Source organism: Halichoerus grypus, chromosome 14 (assembly GCF_964656455.1).
Source record: "Halichoerus grypus chromosome 14, mHalGry1.hap1.1, whole genome shotgun sequence".
Classification (NCBI taxonomy): domain Eukaryota; kingdom Metazoa; phylum Chordata; class Mammalia; order Carnivora; family Phocidae; genus Halichoerus; species Halichoerus grypus.
In genome coordinates, this window is record NC_135725.1 from 86,193,622 (window position 1) to 86,214,800 (window position 21,179).

Consider the following 21,179-nt stretch of genomic DNA (forward strand, 5'->3'; position numbering starts at 1 on the left):
ACGTTTCATGTTGCCCACATTTATCAACCACGGGGCAGAGGGCATTCAGGAGGGAACTAGACAAACTCCCTGCTATCTAATGAGGGAGAAAGATTGTCAACAAAGCCTACAATGAGCATGGTAAGCCTCCAACTGGGAACAGCATGGGAAGTTACAGGAACCCAGAGGAGGGGCAGCTAACCCTGCTGGTGGGATCAGGGAGGACTTCCAGAAGGAAGTGGTGCACCGAAGCCATGAAAAGAGGCTAACTAGGTGAAGGAGGAGGGCCAGGTGGGGAGAGTGTGCCAAGCAGAAGACACAGGAAATGCATAAATTCAGATATTCGAGAAAGCATTAATCCATTCCACAAATATTTAGGAATACGTTCTATGTCAAGAAGAGCACTTTCACAGAACACTGTGGTGTCAAGGTTCCGGAATCAGATCTCAATTCAAATACTAACTCCACCGCTCACCAGCTGTAGGACTTTGGGCATGTGACTACTACTCTCCGAGTATTAATATTAGTACTTTCCTCAGCTATAAAATGGGAGGACCAGCAGTACCCACCTGGCCAGGTTGTCCTATGGATTCAAAGAAATGAGGAAATCTACAGAGCCTGACCAAACGGGGTCCTGTATTATCAATAACGATGACTGCGAATGGAAATAAGTTCCATCTACCCAAGTGTTGATGGCCAGGAAATGAGTGTTCAGGTGGGTAGTGGGGTCTTTCACAAGCTCAGGGGTCCCATGGTGTGTCCACCTGTGCAAATGGCAGTGTTCTATAATGCGTCCCATGCCATGAAATGGGGGTCAGCAGAGGGGAAACAGAACAGCAGTTACTCGGTCCCTCAGGGGGCCACTCAGGGGATGGGAAGGTGACATGCTTGGGGTCCAATCTTTCTGGGCCCTCATCCCTCAGAGCTTAACTAATCAGAAAGGGGAAGTGGAGACAGAAACATCAATGAAGATTCTGAAGGCAAATACCCAACAAACCACACACCACTAAACCTCAGCCAACCACAGCCTCTCCACTCCGTGGCACTGCAGGTGGGTGAATTCCTTGTCTGAGCCTCCACTTCTCAGAGGTAGCCTCACAGGGTGGACAAAGCTAAGAGAGAAGCTGGCGCCCAGCTGGCTCAGTCGGAAGAGCATGCGACTCTTGGTCTCGGGGTCGTGAGTTTGAGGCCCAAACTGGGTGTAGAGAGGACTTAAAATTTAAAAAAAAAATTTTTTTTAAGCTAAGGGAGAAGCTAGATGGAAAAGTGCTTTGACCTCCACAAAGGCAGGACCATGTGTGTCTTCTTCTCTTGCTATCTTGTAGTTATACCTCTCTTTTTTTTTTTTTTCTTGTCTTATTGCATTGACTAAGACATCCAGCTCAATGCTAATGAAAATATCTCTAGGGTTTCAACATCAAGTTTGCTCAGACTTACTCAGTATGTGATGAAGGGCATGTAAAGGGCTGAATACCAGGTAGGGGCTGCTAAGAGAAAGGAGAGAGGACGTAGCTCTTCTCCCCAAACAAAACAGCTGGATAATTCCCTGGGAAAAGAGATGCTGGAGAAACCCAGCCATAACCACGTCCCAGCCCAACTGGAACCTGTTCTCAAGTAACCAACCAAAGACAGACAGAACTCCAGAGAGGGCTTTCTATCTCAGATGCCCCGCATGGGAGAAGTAACCCTAAGAGATAGAGAGCTCCCTGTCACTGGAGGTATGCAAGCAGAGGCTGGATGGCCACAAGGAGACTAGAGAAGATTCTGTCAACAGGCGGAAGGTGAGCCATAAAAACACAAACTTTGGGACCAGACAGACCGGCTCTGCTACTGACTGTCACTTCCCAAGCCTCAGTCTCTTTATCAATAAAACAGGGAGAAGAATAATACACACCTCAAAGAGGAACTGTGAGAACAAAATAAGACAATGCATGAGAAGTGTCTGGCACCCTGCCTGACTGTTGGTAAGAACCCGATAAATCCCAGGGGCTGTTCCAATAAGAACCAATCACTCATAAGTGCCAGTTACTGTGGCCCAACCCTACTGGAAAAGGGCTAAAAAAAACTCAGAGACACAAATCCCACCCACTTCATTAGCCCAGTGCCCATCGGATGCCAACATGCTTTCCACCAAGTCCAAGTCAGGCTCTTCCCAAGCTGCCTCGGGACCCAGAACAGCTTCTGCCCATCCATCTCTCCCACACATGCGTGCATGCACACACGCTGCGGGCTGCCTCCCCGGGTCCCAACAGCAAGTGAGGTGGAGGCAGGGGGAGAGCTCCTGCCTTCTCAAAGCCAGGGAGGGAGAGACAAAGGAAGACAAGGTTGGGGGAAGGGAAGGAGGAAGATGAGCCAATATGAAAATTCACTCATGTGCTTGCTGCTGGGCCAGAAGGAAACCCAATCCTGGGCTGGAATGCCAGGGACCCTCAGCATGGAGAGGCTTTATGCAGATAGGAGACGGAAAGCTTATTCAAATAACAAGACTCCTGTGGCCTGCCCCTCAGCCAGCAGAGGAAGGACCTGCCCCACCCTTGGGTCACCAGCTGCAGGTCTCCTCGGGCTCCAGAGGGGAAGGTATGAGGACAAATCTGCTCGGAGGCCCTGCCAGCCTCACATTCCTCATTCCAGATGCCTGTGTGACCCCCATCTGTGCTTCATGGGAAACTCTGCTCTCAGCCAACAGGTCCAAGTTCTATGTCTGCTTTCCCTGGGGATCCCTTAAGGGAGGTGGGGACAGACTCACTGTCTTTCCTGGCAGTGATGAGCAGGCTCCAGGCAGTGATTCAGGGTTAAGAGTGGTGGGCTCCGAGGCTGGGCACCTGACTGCCACCTGACCTTGGGCAAGTCCCTCACCCCTTCCTGGCTCTCTGTCTTGCCTGTCCAGTGAAGAGGCTGAACTCCTTTGCACTGTACCCTCAAGACCTTAACCCCCTCCGACTGTGACTTAAGAAAGTGTTCCCTCCGAACACAGGACCACACCGGCAGGCCCAGAGGAGCCTGTCATTCGGGCTTGATCAAAATGATCCAAGTTCCACCCGTCAGGCTGGGATACCGAAAGCACTGTCCCTCGCAGTCACTCCCCAATTCGGGTCAGAACCCCCGTTAACCATCAGCACAAATTCCATTTAATAACTAACTATTGAGTGTCCATTTCCCCCACAGGGTCAGGGACCCTGTCTGTCCCATTTATGATGTACCCCCAGCACCAAACAGAGCACTTGGCACATAAATATTTGTCCCTGACCATGAGATTACACCAGAGGGCCTCAACTTGGGTCCCCCAGGCATCTTAAGACACAGGAAGAGAACAGGGTTTTCCGCAAAGGCCAGCAAGGGCCTGGGGACAGACCCTTCCCAGCGCCAGAGGCAGTGTTAGCCAGGGGCCCTCCAATCACAGTAGGATGCTTCCAGTAGAGGTGGGGCTGGGTCAGGGGTGACCCAGCTGACCCAGTTCAAGGTCACATAGCAGCAGCAGAAAAGGTCGCCACCCCTGTCACACAAACCGAGCCCTGTCACCTAAGCTCGGATCCTCAGTTTCCTCTTCCAGATGATTCTGTCAAATGATACAGCACCCGCAAAGGGTCTGGGAAACTGGAGCTGAGGAGGCCCCGCACTTGAGCCTCCTCTGCCTGCTCCGGGCTGGCGGGGACACCATGCAGAGAGGTAGAAGGCCTGGGGCAGGCACATGACCCTGCTTCTGTGTCCCCCTTAGAAGAAAATCCCATCCCCAGGGAGGGACAGATGTGCCAGCACTTTGCATAACAATTACTGAGGAGTTGTGCACGAGGGAGCTGCTCCTACAGGCAGCAAGAACCAGAGCAAAACCACCAATTTCTGGGAAATTCTGGTTCCCCCAAATACCTACGCTCTCTCAGCTTTGGACCTTTGCAGTCCTGCCCGTTTGCCTACGGCCCTCTCCTCCTCCTGCACCCTTCCAGCCCCACCTAGACATCCCCTTCCCCAACAAGCCTGCCCTGCCTCTCAGAGTCTGGGTTACTACTGCTTCCCCAGCTCCCAAAGACACCCTGAGCCCCACCTCAGCTAAGGAACCCAACCCATGTTGGGTCTGTCCTCCCAGAAAGGGATCGGTGAGGGGGTGAGGACCACGGCTGCCTCCCCACCTAGCACCCACAGTCCCACACGCGGCCTGGCTCTGAGCAGGCTCTCAAACCACGGTGGAATCAACAGATTAATCCCACAGAAATGATTAAGGCTATCCAACACGACCTGTTTACAACGATGAAAAATGGAAACAACCTGAATGCCCAGCAAAAGGAGTTTGGCTGAGCAAGTGAAAATGCAGACTACTGTCGGGGGGCACCTGGGTGGCTCAGTCGGTTGAGCGTCCGACTCTTGGTTTTGGCTCAGGTCATGAACTCGGGGTCCTGAGATCGAGCCCCGTGTTGGGCTCCACGCTCAGCGCAGTCTGCTTGTTCCTCTCCCTCTGCTCCTCCCCCCACTCGCTCGCTCTCTCATAAAAAAATAAATAAAATTTTTTTAAAAATGCAGACTATTGGGGCATAATGGAATATTCTGCAAGCATTTGACTCGCTGCAGGGGGACAGCACGTATGCAGATGCCCACAACCCACTGCAGAGTATGCACCAGGAAACACCTGAAAATCATTATTTCTGGGTGGTTAGGATTATTGGTGATTTTCATTTTCTCCTTATTTATTTTCTAATTTTTCTTTGATCGTCAGATATTGCTTATATAACAACATCAACAATAACAAGGGGAAACTGAGAAAGCTCAGAGTTGAAAGGCCAAGCCTCCCTTGGTTGGGGCACTGGACCCCGAGGGCAGAAACCTCTTCTGAGTGTACTATGTGCCAGGCACCAGGCATCGACACCATAAAGCTCACAGTACAGTAGTCACGGCCATCGCTACTTTACAGTTGGGGAAACTGAGGCACGGAGCTCTGAGGTCCTGAGAAAGAAGCCCCAAGCACTGCCAAAAGGGGTCCTCAAGCCCGGTGCACCTCACACACCTCCGGCAGCCCACATCCAGTGCTAAGCAGCCAGATGCCAAGCACATCACCCGGGGGGCCGGGAGCGGCATTCTGGCAAAACGCTGAGTGAGGACAACTGCGAGCTGGAGGACAGGTGGGTGGCCGACTCTCCCAGCTGGATGAGAACCCACTGACCCCTCCCCACTTCACTGGCTCTACGCACACCTATCTTCACTGGCTGGCACAGAGAGGGACTCCATTTGTGGACTCAATCCACCATCTCTGGCTTGAACCCCCACCTGCTCATCCATCCACGGTCACAGGTGCCTCCCGGGCTGGGCACAGAGAAGTGCCCAGCAAACGTCTGTTGCCATTGCTACCCCTAGTAGCAGAGGGAAAATCCTCTTTCTGAAGTCCAGCTGATGAGTGGCTTCATACTGTGCCACTGAACATCACCTACCGATAGACACTGTTTCCCTCCCTCCTTTTTTTGTTTGTTTGTTTCCCCTGTTGTAACCGATGTTGTAACGTAATCTAACCTTTTGGCTACATTCAGGTAAATTCCTGGTGTGGAATGTGCCTCACGCACCTGGAGTGGAAGGGTCGGGCCAGGGTTCACCGGGGACTTGGGGCCACCTTTCTGCCGTTGCTCCTACTGGTGGTGGGACCTGAGGAGGACCGCCCTCCTTGCCCAGCCCTTTCCCACAATGCCTCAGTCCCAGTGGCCTCCATACCCCCTATTTCTGCCTAGGGATGCACAGAGGAAGGATTTCAGGGGCTACAAAGCCAGGTCAGCACTGCAGCTATGCAGTCCCCGAGGCTGGGGTTGCTCATCCTAAAACCCTGGGACAGCCCAGGCCCTGCGTGCAGCCAGCCCAGATGGGCCCATTTTCCTGACAAGGAACTGAGGCACCCAGAGGGGAAGGGACCTGGGCGGGCCCCTTGGTCACCAGGAGCCTGCTTCCTCATCTGTGGCCAGAGGGCAAATGGGAGGCACCACAGAGCCCATAGGACGGCACTCCTCCCGGGGCCAGCGCGGGGAGGGTGGGCATTTGGTCACGATTCGCCCTCTGCTAATGATGTAATTAATGAGTGACTGGCAACCTTTGGTTGGATGCGTCTCCTGCCCAGCCTTGAGCTCTACGCGGGCAGGGCCGGGGTAAACGTGGCTCGGGTGCCAAGCACAGATGGAGCTGTTGGTCGCCGCACGCGCTCCGCGCCTGACACCCCGTGAGTCGGCAAGGGCGCCAGGACCAGGACCCAGGTGTCCCCTCCCCTGCACGGGGGGGGGGGGCGGGGGCGGGGGGGAGGGTCTGCCTGTCCACCAGCGAATCCCTGGGCCCCTGCTTCTCCTGGCCTCACCCCCAGGGCTCAAGGACAAGAACAAAAGGCAGGCACAAAGGCATGAGTCAGACAGCGAGGAATACGCGCCTGGAGGAAGGAAGCCGTGTGCGGCCGCACGCACTCCAGGCCTGCGGTCTCTGACATGGTGGGACCCAAACCACTCCTTCCAGATGGGTGGAGGAGAAGTCACGACCAGCCGGGGCTCTGAACCCGCCCGCATCTGCCCCACTCCCTCTGCCCCCCAAGGCACCCTCTCTACCTACCTGACGGCCCCTTCACCCAAACAGCTTCGGGGCCCCTCCTCTGCAAGACCATAAACCTTGTAATGACATTTATCATTCAGTCACTGCTCAGGAATTAAAACAACTTAAATTAACAAATGTCCCTTATACCTATTGATTATGGAGCATTTACTGTGCCCAGCACTGTGTTAAAGGGTGCATAAATGTAACTTATAAACAGGCATAATGTAATTTAACCAGAGAAGTATTATTATTATCACTCCCAATTTACAGCTGATGATTCTAAGGCATAAAGAGCCCAAATAACTGTCCTAAGGGCATCTGGCTAACCACCGGCAGGGCAAGCTCTGACCTGCAAGGCCATACGGTCTACTTCAAGGGAGCCCACGGTGACTGAGCCCTCACAGTACTCACACCATAGATGAGAATCTACCACAATCCCGTGAGGAGCCTGGAGGAGGGACCCCAACCCAGCCTGCCACGGGTGGGGCCCAGGGAAGGGTGTTCCTGGCTGCAGGGGGTGATCTATGGGTCCTGCAAGGTCTTTCAGAGTCTGGAACTTGACCCAGAGAGCCTCCCAGAGGTTCTCATCCAACCCCTTCCTTGCACCATGGGGAAAACGGAGGCTCAGAATGGAGGCTAGACTGAGCTCCCATGCACAGAGCTGGAGTCTGAGGCCACACAGGGGACTTAGGAAAAGGGAAGGAGAGCAAAGAGGCTCTGCCCCTAATCTCACAGGAAGTCTGCTGGGCCCCACCCTGGGGGGCTGCAGGCCAGACAGGCAGCCCAGCCCCGAGACTGCAGGGCAAGGCCCAGAGGCAGCTCCTCTCGGATTCTGCCCCTATCTCAACAGGGAAACGGGAAAGCTGAGCTGAGCGGCCTGCTCTGGCCTGCCTTGGATTGTCAGTTTGTCTCCCAGGAGCGGGCTGACTCTCGGGTCACTGAGAAAGTAACCCTTCTGCTACGAGAGGGGGCCCCGCCTCCAGCCACAAAGAAACGAAGTTTCTGTCGGGCTCCCTGTGTTCAAACACCCAGCTCAAATCCTCTCCCACCCCTGCCAGCCTCCTTAAGAGAGGGAATCGCTGCACTTTAGAGATGGGGGAAATGAGGCCCAGAAGGAAGGCCCTTGCCCAAAGGAGCCGTGAGTGACTGCTGAGCTGAGCCGGGAGGGCTGTCCTGTGGCCAGGCTGGGCAGCGGCCCCCCTCCCCGTTTCCCGGCAGCCTTAAATATGGGAGTGGGGGCGTGAGGGGAGGGTAGCTTTGCCTTTTTTAATCCACCACAACACCTCACTGTCTGCATGGGGACAGGCCTGGGCTGTCTCCTCAGACACAGGCCTATCTGTCAGGCCAGCACAGGGCTGCCTCTCTCTCACGGAGGGCTTGTTTACTCGGTTTTCAAAATTATAACCTTTCCAGCCCCACCCAGGCCAACCGCTCCTTCCCTGACCGGTCTGGGGCCGTCCACGGGGACAGGGATGGAGAAGACTCTGTGCAGGGGTCAGGGGCCTACGTTCCCATCCCAGCTTCGCAGCCTCTGACACGTTAGGTATGTCCTCTGCCTCGGTTTTACTCAGTCACGAAACGGAGGAGGGTCGGGGTAGATGATCACAAAGGGTCCTTCCCGGCTAGAAGGAAGAAGGGTCTAGGCCAGAAAAAGAAAAGCAGACGCTGCCCATCAGCAAGCTCGAAATTCAGGGCGAGGGGGCGCTGTGGCCCGAGGAGACCACGAGCAAACCTTGGGCAAACCTTCCCCGCCAGCCCAGCGGGGCCCAGCCTCCCAAAGCTGAAGCCTTATTCTCTCTTCTCCCTGCCCCACCTCCCACCAGGGAACCCTTCCAAAAAATAAACAAAAATGCAAAAACAAAAAGTAGAACAGAAGTACAATTGTCAGCTCCCTCCCCCTGTGGATGTCCGGATCACCCCTGAAATCCCTGGCAGGCCAGGACAAATGATAGCCCCCCCCCCCCAACCAGACTCAACTAAAACGGAACTGCCATTCGCCTAGCACCTTCCATGTGCAGAGAACAACTGCCTCCCAAGAAGCTTCACACCCCAGAAGCAGGGCTCACCTTCCCATTTTACTGACAGCTCAGGCCCCAAGGGGGAGAGCAACTTGCCCAAGGCCACACAGGGCTCTTGGTGGCAGAAGCCGGCTGCCTCTCAGGCAAGGCCAGACATGCTACCTCTTGAGCTGGGCTGACCAAGTGGTTTAAACCAACATGCACTTTGGAAAACATAAAGATCCTCTGTCTTTGTAACAGAAACCACATCACATCCAGCTTAATGGAAACTTCGTGGCTGGCATGAGTCCCATGAGATCAGGGCTCATGTCAACGCTTCATCCCCACCACCAGGCTTGGGCCCGGCATAAGACAGCTTTCATAGAGGGAGCGCTTCCGTCCACAGCAAGATGGCATCATGCAATAAATATCACACCTTCCTCTTCAATGCAGCCCACGGCCCACAGGCTCCAAGAGGCCGGAGCTAGAAGGGCACCACAGATTGTCCCAGTGACCCATTACACAGACAGGCAAAGCAAGGACAGAGAGGGAGAAGGACCCGCCAAAGGTCACCTGGCACCAGCCCTGAGGCTCTCACCTCCTGGTCTGCACGCAGAAAAGGCTGCCAGCAGGTAGGGTGATTAAAGGTGGATGGAGCACAAGAATGTGAGCAGTCTCCTGCCCAAAGCACTCTTCTTCTAGAAGATTCTGGCTTAACAAACTTGGCTGGACACAAACAGCTCTGCTCAGCACGAGGCGTGAGGAGGCTGGACAGCTGCTACAGTTCGCTCGGCCACAGATATGTGGGTGGGAGAGCGCGCTTCACACTTTGCCGACCACAATTCATTCTTCCGCTGCCCCTGCTGGGCGCCCAGTTGCCCGCCGGAGCCCACGGCCTGCACTTTGGATCGCACCAAGAGGAGGGACACCCCTGGCCAATGTCCCATCGTGGACCATACACACAGGAAGGACGGATGGCAACAGGAGTCAGTGTTTTCTTAAACGCAAAGAGCTCTGCCCGCATCACCTCCTTGTTGCCCCACAACCTAGCAGGTCTGGGCTACCGTTATGCCCACTTCACAGATAAGAAACCTGTGGCCCAGAGAAGGCCAGACACCTGCCAAATGCCGGGGTAGTTAGGACAGGATCTCAAAACCAGGAGCTTAGAATCCAGCGCCAGCCCTCTTCTCGCTCTGCCCTTGGAAAGGAAGAAGGTTCTCATCCTCAGAGCTGCCTAGGAAGGACGTGAGTCTCCCGTCATTGGAGGAATGGGAGCAGAGGCCGCAGGGCCACTGGCTGCTTTGACGAAACCACCTACGGGACCCATCAACGACACAGGGCTGACAAGAAGAGACACCATATCTCCCCTGCCTCGCACGTCGCCATCACAGAGGCCTGGTTGCTCCGTCTCCCCCTGACAGGCCCCACTCCCATCACACTGGTCCAGACCATCCCTCACCACTGGGCTCTCCTCCTCTCACCCTCCCCCTAAGCCTCCCTAGGTCCCTCGGGACAAAGTCCCCTCCCCCCCAAGGCCAGCCCCTTGGCTCCCCCAACGTCATCCCAACCCTCCCCTCCCCACTAGGCCAGCCCCTCTCACACCTTCCCACAGAAGACCTGCCCTTCTGAGAACACTCCTCGCTCACCCAGCCAGAGAGCGCCACGTGGGCAAGAGCCACGGAGCAGCGCGCCCCGGCGTGCCCCTGCTGCCTGGTACAGTGCCTGGCACCCTGGTGCTCAGTGACTACTGACTGAAAGGATGAAAGAAAGAAGGCCCGAGCGCGTCTGGGAGCAGAGCTCATCACACCTCTGTGGGGTCCCACAGGCACCCAATGGGGATGTTCCACTTCAACTTCTAACAGCAAAACCCTCCCAGCCCTGCCTCTGGAAGTCACCTTGAGACCCCTAGGAAACGATTTTCAGTGGCAAAGAATTCCCAAGAGTCGATACTGGGGTCACAGATGGGGAGAAAAGGCACAGAGAGGCCCAGCCATTGGTCCAGAGTCACACAGCAAATGGTTAGCAGGACCAGGCTTGAGACCCACAGGCCTAGCTCTAGACACACGTGGCCGGCCAAGGAGTGGGTGTCCCCATCTGTCTTTCTCTTTTTCCTTTTCATCCTGGGGCACATGGCACAGGGTAAAGGTGCACGCGGCCACAGGACAAACCTGACACATGTCCCTCAGTGAAGTGCCACACTCCTAACAGCATCGTGTCCTCACCACCCCCCAGCCCCGTGTGCTGTACCATCCAGAGAGCGACTCCTGACCTCGCGCCCGAAGAAGCCGGTGCTCTCGTTCTCTTTTACAAAGGACACCGAAGCTCAGAGAGGGTAACTGACTCGCCCCAAACGACCAGCCCCTCCAGCGGCAAAGCTGGGACTCGAGCCCAAGCAGCCTGACTTGCCCTGAACCTCTCGACGCCCTGCTTCTTCTAACTCACCATCCACTCTGCCACCAGGCAGGTCCCTTCACTTCTGTAGGCCACAGGTAGCACATCCCTAAACCTGGACGGCTCCCAGGGGGTGGCACCCGGTGCCCTGCTGAGGTGGGCACTTCCTGTTCTTCCAGTTTTGAATCTGTGAGATCAGAAGATTGCAGCCCTTCTGTGACTCAGGCCTTAAGATTCTACCAGGAGAGGGGCGTGGCTCTCTCCCACCCCGCAGGGTTTTAAAGCTAGGTATCTGCCTTCCTCTTTCCTTAAAACTCTGCCCAGCACTATCCACAGAAAAACCCTCCGTCCACAGGCAGGGAGGTGGAAGGGGGCAGGGCAGGGGGAAAGGAAAAAGTGGCTCAGGAATTTCTGCAACCGCAGGACGATGCCTGATGCCTGCCACAAGGAGACCCACGGTGAGTGAGTCATGAGCTGAGCCTGCGGAGGAGGAGGGGGCCACGCAGAGGAGAACGGGACTGGTCAGAGAGTGACTTGAGTCTCAGACTGAGTAATGTCAGGAGGGATATATTTGTGCAACCCACGGGAGCCTCTGACACATGCCGTTCTGTTCCCCTCCCAGACCCTCTGCCCCCACCGGGCCTCTCTTGGGGGCTTTTTCCCCCATTGTCCTCCGGCCCAAACTGGGCACCAGGAACCGTCCCATCACAGCAGAGCATGGTTTTAACAGCTAAGGCCTTGGACTCCCAAGTCTGGGCCTGCCACTACCCTGCCCTGCCCTACCTTTAAATGTTGGGATAGGGCACTGAGGGTAAGGATTCAGTGAGATAATACAGGCAAAGGAAGGCCTGGCACACAGTAAGTGCTCAGTTAAAGGATGGCTAATCTTACAGGTCTCGTTCAGAGCCTGATACGGCCCCTCCCTACTCTATCAGCCACCACCCTCGGGCAGAAGACCTATCAGTGGAGTCCCTGCAGGCCACAGGCTGGTGAAGCAGCCAGACTTCCCGGTCATACACAACTAAAGGCCAATGTCATCAGTCCCTGTCCCCAGCTCACAGGCAGCCCCTTGGGGCCTACTCCCCCTGGAAAGACGCTCAGAAGGGTCGCAGGCTCCCAGAAAGGAGCCTCCCTCGAAATGCCCAGATTGGTGGAAGCAGGCTGGAGGAGAGTAGGTCAAGGGGATGAGTCTATCTTCAGCAGGGAAGCTGACCAGAGCAGGAAAGGAAAAAAACACAGTGACTCAGTTTGCCTCTAAAAACCAAATGTCTAGTCACAGTGGGACACGGCAACGTGCAGCATTAGGGGTAAGGCTAAGAAAATGTCGGTACGGATGGCCTCGGGTGGGACAGTCTTTGGCAATGCTTGCAGGGAGGTCGTAGAGGCCAGGGAGAGATGTTTATTATAAACCGTTTGGTGAAAGGAGCAAGACAAAAATTGAGTCATGGTCTCAGCAATGTAGAACAATAAACACAGAGGAGAAATACTGCTAAAAAAATGGAGTGGTGCTCGCCCGATGGTGCTGAGTGATTCCCAGCCCCGTCTCTAAACGACATTCCTCAAGCGGCGGGGACCATGGTGCAGTCTGGGCTTAGAAAGGTCTCTTTGGCCATGTGGCCATGTGTGGGGGAAGGATGCGGGGTGAGGCCAGAGCTCAGGCCTGGGCGATGGGAAAGGAACAGAGTGGAGGCTGGATGGAGGGGCAGGGCAGGGTCAACGCCAACAAAAGGCGCGTTCTATGAGACCGACACAAGAGCAGAGCAGAATCCCCAGACGCTTCACCTCCAGGGGCTGACCCAGACCTTGGCTAAGGGGCAGAGGCCCAGGCGGGGCTGGGCACTGTTTCCGGCCAGCCTGGTCCCTCTGCAAAGCCCCAGGGTAGCGACTAGAAAGCCACGCACCAGGAGCAGGGGGAGGGGGGCGGGGCCGAAAGGGGACACCCTCCTCCCTTCACACTGGGGACCTGCAGCCCTTTCCCAAATGTGGAGAGGTAGGTGTGCAAAATCAATTTGGAAAAAAGGCATTATTCATTTTGCTCAATAAATAAATGAGATACCCTTTTTCTCATATCCGACTCCCAAAAAGGGTGATAACACTTGCACTGAGGTACTCTGTACCAACGAGAGGGAGTTTCACACATTTACAGCCTTTTCAGAGGCCTGACACCAGAACCTGGCCCGGGACGAGTGCAAGGTTTGGGCAGTGCCCCGAATTCCTGCCAAACACTGGAAACCACCCAAATGTCCGTTGTTGGGGGGGATGAGGAAATAAATGGCACCATGCACAGAAGGAAACCCACCCGCAGAAGTTCAAATGGGACCAACTCACGTGCTCCAACACAGAAAGATGTTCACAATAGACAGAGTGAAAAAAAAAGTCCAACCACAAAGCCATATCACTGGGGCTCTTCTTATAGCCAGAGCTAAACGTGTGTGTCCACAGAGACGTGTGTTTGGACACAGGGACACACCAAACTCCAGCAGTTTCTCCTGAGGGGTGGGAGCGAAGGGAGAGGATGCTTTCTCACCTTACACTCCTATGCGGCTCGTGCATGCATTACTTGTGCAAGCAGCCAACATGAGCGGTGGATGCCCACGGTGGGCAACAACCAGGGGAAAGGGGAGTGACCACTAATGGGCACAGTGTTTCTCTCTGGAGTGATGAAAGCATTCTAAAATTGACTGTGGCCATGGATGCACAATTCTGTGAACACACACACACACACACACACACACACAAAACCCAATGAACTGTACACTTAAGTGGGTGAATTGTCTGGCAGGTGAATTATGTTTCAATAAAGCTGCTATTTAAAAAAGAATTAGCAAAGGGAAAGGCGAGCCCGGCAGAAGGGAGGAACACAGGTACTGACGAGCTACCTTACCAGCCCTTTCAGGTAATAAATCTTAAGGGCAGTTTATGTATGGGGGGCGCGGTTCCCTTGGCTCCCACAATTTCATCCCGGCCAACAGAATTTCCAGAGGCGCTGAGTTCTTCAAGGCTGTCCTGGAGGCAGAAGGTCCCCCCTAGGCAATGCCAGGATTCCTGCCAAGGGCACAGCACCCAGCCCCTATTGAGCAACAGTAAGGTCCCTCCCTCACCTCTTCTGTCTTGGCTTTGGTGGCAAAGAACCCCTCCTATAGCACCAACATGGGCCACCCAGACCCTTACATTCTCTCATCCCAGCCCTGTCCTCTGGGCCAGATGGAAGGTGTGGGTTGGCCTAATCTCCCACCTCTCCATGTCCTACCTCCTTCCTAGTCATAGGGGGGCCCCCATCACTGCCCTCCACACCCACTCAAGATAGCCTACATCCATCTCACACATCTGCCAAGGCACAAGGAACGTGGAATTCAAGTTTTCTAAAAACCCTGGTGGATTCTTGCATCCAAGGAACCAGTATCCACCCTGAGGCCGGGGACTGGACAAATCTCAGAGAAACAGGACCTAAACCACAGCGACAATTGCCCCCTTCGCACTCCAAACACCTGGCCACTCTCCTCACCTACTAGAGAATCGATAACAGAATAAATGACAATTGTCAGGGGCCTGGGTGGCTCGGTCGGTTAAGCGTCTGCCTTTGGCTCGGGTCATGATCTCAGGGTCCTGGGATCAAGTCCCACATCGGGCTCCCTGCTCCGCGGGAAGCCTGCTTCTCCCTCTCCCATTCCCCCTGCTTGTGTTCCTGCTCTCGCTATCTCTCTGTCAAATAAATAAATAAAAACTTTAAAAATAATAAAATAAAATAAATGACAATTCTCAACAATGGCAACTGTTTGCTGAGCACTTGCTATGGCCCAAAGCACTGGGCTGAGCGTCTTACCAGCATTATCTCATTAAGTCCTTGCAACGGGAGTCCAGCAGGAAACTACTATTATTCCCATTCTACAGATTAAAAAATTGAGATTAAGATGCTGGCCCAAGTTCACATCAGCTAACAGAATGTGAAGTCAGTATTGGAAGCCTGAGCTGGCCCGAATCTGGAGGAGATTCGTGGGGAACATTTGGGACCCTTAGACTCTCAGAGCCAGAAGGGACTTCAGCCATCAGGTAGCCTACAGCCTTCAGTTCACAGCTAGGGAAACTGAGACCCAGAGAGAGTGAGTGACTGCCTGAGGTTACCCAGGCCTCCTGGCTCCCAGGTCAGGGCTCTTTCTCCACTCAAGCTCCCTCCTGAAAAGTAGGAGGGAATCATCCTGCCATCAGCCCCACGGGGCTGCTACTGTGAGAACAAGCCCCTGCTTGCCCGGGGCTTTGAAATCCCAGGATGAAAGGCACCATGGCAGCAAAATGGCACCTGGGCAGGAGTGTGCCTGACCTCTGCCAGGACTTGTAGGCTGGCATTCACCTGCTCACCTGCGCAGGTGGGCACAAAGCTGCAGGGGCCACCCGCCCTGCCAAGCCACAGAACCCCAACAAGCCTCGGAGCCCAGAGCACTGCGGGAAGGGATGTTCCAAATGTTGACGTTTCCAAAGGGGTGGCCCCAGGTAGGGAGGGCTCTGGAATTTTAATTGTCTGGCATGAAAGTGCTCACTGCTCCTTGGGTGGGGTGGGGAGGGTGCATGGATCACTGGAGGTGGCAAAGGCTAGCTTTCATTCCCTCCAAAAGAAATTTCTAAGGTGGCTTGCTTCCCTGGAGGGGGCTAGAGGCTTTCCCCTGCTTCCAACCTCCCAACCCCGACTTAAGACGCTCCCCCAGGTGAGCCTGGACCAGGAATTTGAGGCATTTGAAGAGGGTTATTAATAGCCCTGAAGTGCTGAGAAGAGAAGAGGGGCCAGCAGGCTGAGTGGGCACAAGCCTGGTATCCACAAAACAAACCCAACCATGTCCAAGAGAGGACACTTCACCTTTTGTGGTTTCAGTCTCCACCCGTGTAAAATGGGGGTGGGGGGGTGCTGGCAGTTCTCAGCCCAGGAGGTAGAAAGAGGGGGGAGAGCAAGAGTTGGGTGTGGGGGAAGGAAAAACCCCACCGAAGAAGGAGCAGCACACCCCACCCAGGCCTGGTGAGGGGCCCCAACAGGAGGTCGTGAATGGATGGACTGTTATAGAGCCCCAGGAGGCTGCCACCGACAGGGAGGGGACAGGAAGACTCCGCCCCGGCTTTCCTCCTCCCAGAGTCCAGGCCGGTCCTATAAGGAGGCTTTTCCAGGACTTAACCCCCTGCTGCTCTGAGGCTGGAGAGAGTCTGACTCATTTCTACCTCACCCTCACCCGGGCACCCGGGGCCCAGGCCTGGCCCAAAGGGGGAACTCAGGCGGCAGGCCCAGTACCACAGTCACTGGACAACCCTTCCTCAGCACCTTCTTTGTGCTCAACCCTGGGGTCCTGGAGACACAGAGTTAAGGGACACCTGGTCACTCTTCTCAAGGGGTACAAGCAGACAGAACACAGCTGCTGAAACTTTACAGGACTGCAGGACCCATCAAGATAAATGTAGGTGGACACAGTGCTCTGGGTTCACTGGACAGAGAGTAGCAAATTCAAGAAGAGGAACAGATAACTCCTTCCATTGGCTGCACCCACCCCCACAGCCCACATGGACCAGCACCCCATGCATGGGTGCCTCCTCTACCAGGCCCTGTGCTAAGCAAGCTACAGGAAACAATGAGTCTCTCAACAACTCATTAATAAGAAATTATTCACCCCGTTTCAGAGAGGAGAAAACTGAGGTGCCAGGCCATGAAGAGACTTCTCTAAGACCTAACGGCTGGGAAACAGATGCTGGGATTCCACCCAGGCAGCCTCACCCAGGGCGGGAGAGGTGAACCACAAAATTGAAGTTTCCCAGGCAGTCTGAGATTCTCACCCCACCTCTCCGTTCTCCAGGGTAGGGGGAGGAGGGGCCCCGGACCCCGCTGCTACCCTGGGGCTTCCCCAGGAAGCCTGGGGTCAGTCACCCTTCTGAGAAGTGGCCACTGTGCAGTGACAGGCTGGGAGCAGGGATGGCTGAAGGAGGGGGCTGAGGAGGCTGGGCTCCGGCCCTGACCAGCCCCCTGGACATGTCTGCCAGCAGGAGCACCCTGCTTGAGCCTGAGTCAAAGGGCAGGGGTTCTGACCTACTCCTCCCGTGCACCCCATCTATCCCTAGCCCTACTCCCCAGGCTCAGTCCAGGTATGGATGGGCCTGTCCCTAGAAGCCTCAGCCACGTGTACTAGGGCTGGGGCCAGGATGAGGCGGGGACCGGGACAGTGAGGGAGGACGATCAGGACACGCTGGCCGAGTGGGCCACAACTTCATCAGGGTAGTGTGTTGGGGGGCATTCGAAGGGACCGGCTCGGAGGGGGTTCCAGTAGAGGAGGGGGAGGTTCGACTTCCCTCAGGAGGGGGAAGGGCGAGCTCATAAGGGGCAGGAAGGAACGCCCAAACGTGGAGGGAACAAGCTAGACGCAGGACTTGGTCCCCGGCCACTCCCGCCTTGCCCCGGGCCTGATTCCCCCGAGACCCGGGCCCGGCGCCGCCGGCCGACCGGGTTGGGGGCGTGGCCCGGGGGCTCCCCGCTGGACCCCCGGAGCGCTGCACCGCGCGGGACTCACCTGCGATGTGCTGGCGCCGGGCGTCGTCCAGGTGCGTGGACAGCACGTCCCCCATGGCGAGGAAGAGCCGCGGCCCGATCCGCCCGCCGCCCGTCGCTGCCCGCGCCGCTCAGGAGGACGCCGCTGGCGCCATGCAGCCGGGCCCGGCCCGCTCCCGACGCCCCTCGCTGCGGCCTCCGCTCTGCCCGCGCTCCAAGCCCGGGCCGCGTCTGTCCCGCGGGCCGCCTCCGCCCCGCGCCCCAGCCCGCGGCTCAGCGGCCCCGCCGCGCCCCGCCCCGCCCCGCCCCGCCCCCGAGCCGAGCCCCGCCCCCGCCGCGGCCGCGGGCGGGAGGGAAGGGGGGGGCCGGGGACGCCGGGACTGCGGGCGAGACCCGGACAAAGACCAGTCGGAGAGAGGGAGAGCGAGGAGTGACGCACTGAGGGGCGCACCGGACCCAGACCGAACCGAAGAAAGAGATGGGGCTGGTGGGGGCATCTCAAAGAACGGGGAGTGCCCTGGGGGGGCTCCAGCCTGGGGTCACCTCCTCCCCTCTCCGCGCGGGAAGAGAATCACGCCGAGCAGGTCGTGGGGAACTGGTAGGGGACGCCGAGGCCGAAGTGCGGGAACTCGGCGTTCGCACCGCACTCCTCCCGCCCCGCCCGCCGCCTCCCGCTTTCAGGAAGTTCCTGGCCTTGATCCGACCTGCCCCAGAAGGTGTGCCCGCCTGTCTTGCACAATAGTGCACGGAAAGGGGAGGTGGCAAGGAGGGCTCGGGGGCCCAGAAGGCACCCCCGGTGCCAGGGCCAGGCGGACATTCCTCAGGCCCAGCATATGGGTAGTTGACTCGGGAGGTGGCTTGTGGGACAGGGCAGGTCAGGAATGGAATAAACAATAGAACTTTCCAGTTTGTAAAAGATTCAAAACCCACGGGCCTGCATGGTCTGTGGGTATCAATCGGGCCTGCGGGGCTGAGCATGGGTGGGTCCTGGTACCACAGGAATGTGTTCCAGTCCTACCCTCGCCACCTCCCAAGCCAGGAGGGGAAACAGGTTACCAACTGGGATCCCCAAAATCATGGATGGGGGTGGTGGAGGCCTTCCTTGGCTGCTGATGCTCAGACTTCCCCTTACTGCATCCCAAAGGTCACCCAGTTTCTGCTTGCTTACCCTGGTGACCGAGTACTCACCACGCATGTATCCCACCCTATAATTGGGCAGTTTTCACTGTAGGTGTGACAAAGGCAAAGAATGGTGGTAATAAAAGTTAGCATTACTGAGCACAGGTACTTCAGTCCTGTCCACACTACCAGAGGTAGGTTTGAAGTTGATTAATGTGATACTGGCACTGATTCAGGCAGTCAGTGGCTTACTGGTCATTCAGCATACAGGTGATAAATACCTGCTTGCTAGGCCCTCTGCAAGATGCGGGGGTGGGGGCAGGGTGGCTGGCTGGCTGGCTCAGTCCCACTAGCGGAGGACTCGCGGAGGACTCTTAATCCTGGGTCCTGAGTTTGAGCCCCACCTGGGGTGTAGAGTACTTAAAGAAAACTTAAAAAAAATGCTGGGGTTGGGGAAAGAGAAGTTGCCCAAGCCGTCTTACTGGCTCTGTGACCCAGGACAAGTGGCACTATTCTGAACCTCAGTTTCCTTATCTGTCAAATGAGAATAATGACACTTTGTTGTGAGGATTAAAGCACATAACAAAGTGACCGACACAGTGCGTGGCACAAGATTGGTCATCTCAATAAATAGAACCCACCATTCTCTCATTGTTAATCACAGTCCCTGCCCTCAAGAGCATATAGAAACTAGAGAAAGGAGCAGAACATTCCATTTTGGGGAAAATCACAGAGGGATGAGCACCTGAACTACAAGTAGAAAAACCAGAATTTTGACAGCAAACATTGGAGAACAGCATTCCAGGGAGTGGAGAGAGCACAGGCATAGGCCAGTCTTTGAAGAGGAGGACAGATTCACGCAACAGAGTCATCAGGTGGAGTTGAAGTCAGGCTGGCAGGGATGACTTGTTTCCTCTACAGAGATGGAGACTGAGGCCCAGAGAAGGAAAATGACTTGCCAAAGTAACACAGCAAGGCAGAGGCAGAACCCAGCCAGAAGTCAAGTCTCCTGACACCCAGTGTCCGTCTGTTCTCTTTGAGCAACCAGACAGAAGTAATCAGAAACAAGAGAGGCTGCTAGCCTCGTTTCATTTTTCCCCACGGCCCAAACTATAGGGACTGGAAAGGCTTCCTTGCCCCGGGTGTACAACTGGCATCTGGACACCCCAGGGCATCTTAGTCAGACTGGACGCCTGGGCCAGTTGGGATAGAGGTGGGGACCACGAGCAGCCTTTTGCCAGCCTTTATGGTACACCTGGGCCTCTCAGCCTGGAATACCCACAAACTGCCCAGGATGCCAGGCCCCTAGCCCAGCCCTGCCCCCTACTTCTTGGCTTTGGAGACCCTCTGTCACATGTCACCTAGTCTGTCTGAGCATCCATGGCCTCGTATGTGAAAAGCAAATGAGATCATGAAAGTAGAAAGGCATTGTAAACTATAGAATGCTGTGTGCACATGTGAATAGCTCCCCCCAGACCTTGGGGCCAGTCCCAATTCAAAATTCATTCAGTTTACACACACACACACACACACACACACACACATTTTACCTAGGGGTGGAGTGGAGGGGAATTGACTGCAAAAAAAAAGTCAGAGGGGAACTTTGAGGGAGGTTGGAAATGGTCTATGCTTTGACTGGGGTGCTGGTAATGTAGGAGTACATGTTTGTCAGAACTCACCAAACTAGGGGCGCCTGGCTGGCTCAGTCAGTAGACGGTGTGACTCTTCATCTTGGGGTCCTGAGTTCAAGCCTCACGATGGGCGTAGAGCTTACTTAAAAAAAAAGAAAAAATCGTGCTCGCTTCGGCAGCACATATACTAAAAAAAAAAAAATCAACTGGATTCAATAAAACTTAAAAACAGAACAAAACAAAAACAAAAAAACTCACCAAACTATAAAACTTTAAATGGATGCATTTTGTGGCCTGTAAATTATACTTCAATAAAGTTTATTTTCTTTAAAGGCTTTATTTACTTATTTGAGAGAGAGCACAAGCATGGAGGAGGGGCAGAGGGAGAGGGAGAAGCAGACTCCCTGCTGAGCAAGGAGTCCGACTTGGGATCATGAACGGAGCCGAAGTCGGACGTTGAACGGACTGAGCCACCCAGGCGCCCCAGTAAAGTTGATTTTGAAATGATAAGTGAATATATGGAGCTCCAGCTGTGCGTCAGGCACTGTTGCAGGTATTGGGGATGTATCAGTATACCAGGTAGTGAAGATTCCTGCCCCTGCAGAAGCTATGTTCTCCTGCTGGAGGGAGAAAGGCAGTACATAAGATGATTCAGAAAGGATAAGCATTAAGATAAAATAGGATGAGGGATTAAAGTGACGGGAGTGGGGGTGCCACCTAGGAAGGCAGTCTGGGAGATGACACTTGGAGATCTGATTGGCGAGAAGAAGCCTATTCGATGAAGATCCAGGGATAGCCACCATTCATGGACCTCATGCCACCTGCCAGGTATCATGCCAAAGGCATTCCCTACCTCATCCGACAGCCCTAACAACTACTTTATTGGAAGAATTACCAATTGTAAGGATTTTCAAAAGATAATATTCCATTGGATGCACATAGCAACCCTTACTTCAATGCTGGGTAGGTAGGCCTGGAGAGGGCACGCCAAGTAAAGGTGTCAGT

General features: G+C 55.1%; 1 protein-coding gene across 1 annotated transcript in view; it reads right to left on the reverse strand.

The window, feature by feature from the left end:
- NIBAN2 (niban apoptosis regulator 2) overlaps positions 1 to 17,701 on the reverse strand; it is a 50,681-nt gene extending 32,980 nt beyond the window's left edge. The window contains exon 1 of the mRNA XM_036112841.2: positions 17,447 to 17,701. Within this exon, the coding sequence (XP_035968734.1) occupies positions 17,447 to 17,501 (55 nt within the window). The 5' untranslated portion in view covers positions 17,502 to 17,701. The remainder of the gene's footprint in view (positions 1 to 17,446) is intronic.
- Positions 17,702 to 21,179: the final 3,478 nt, after the last annotated feature.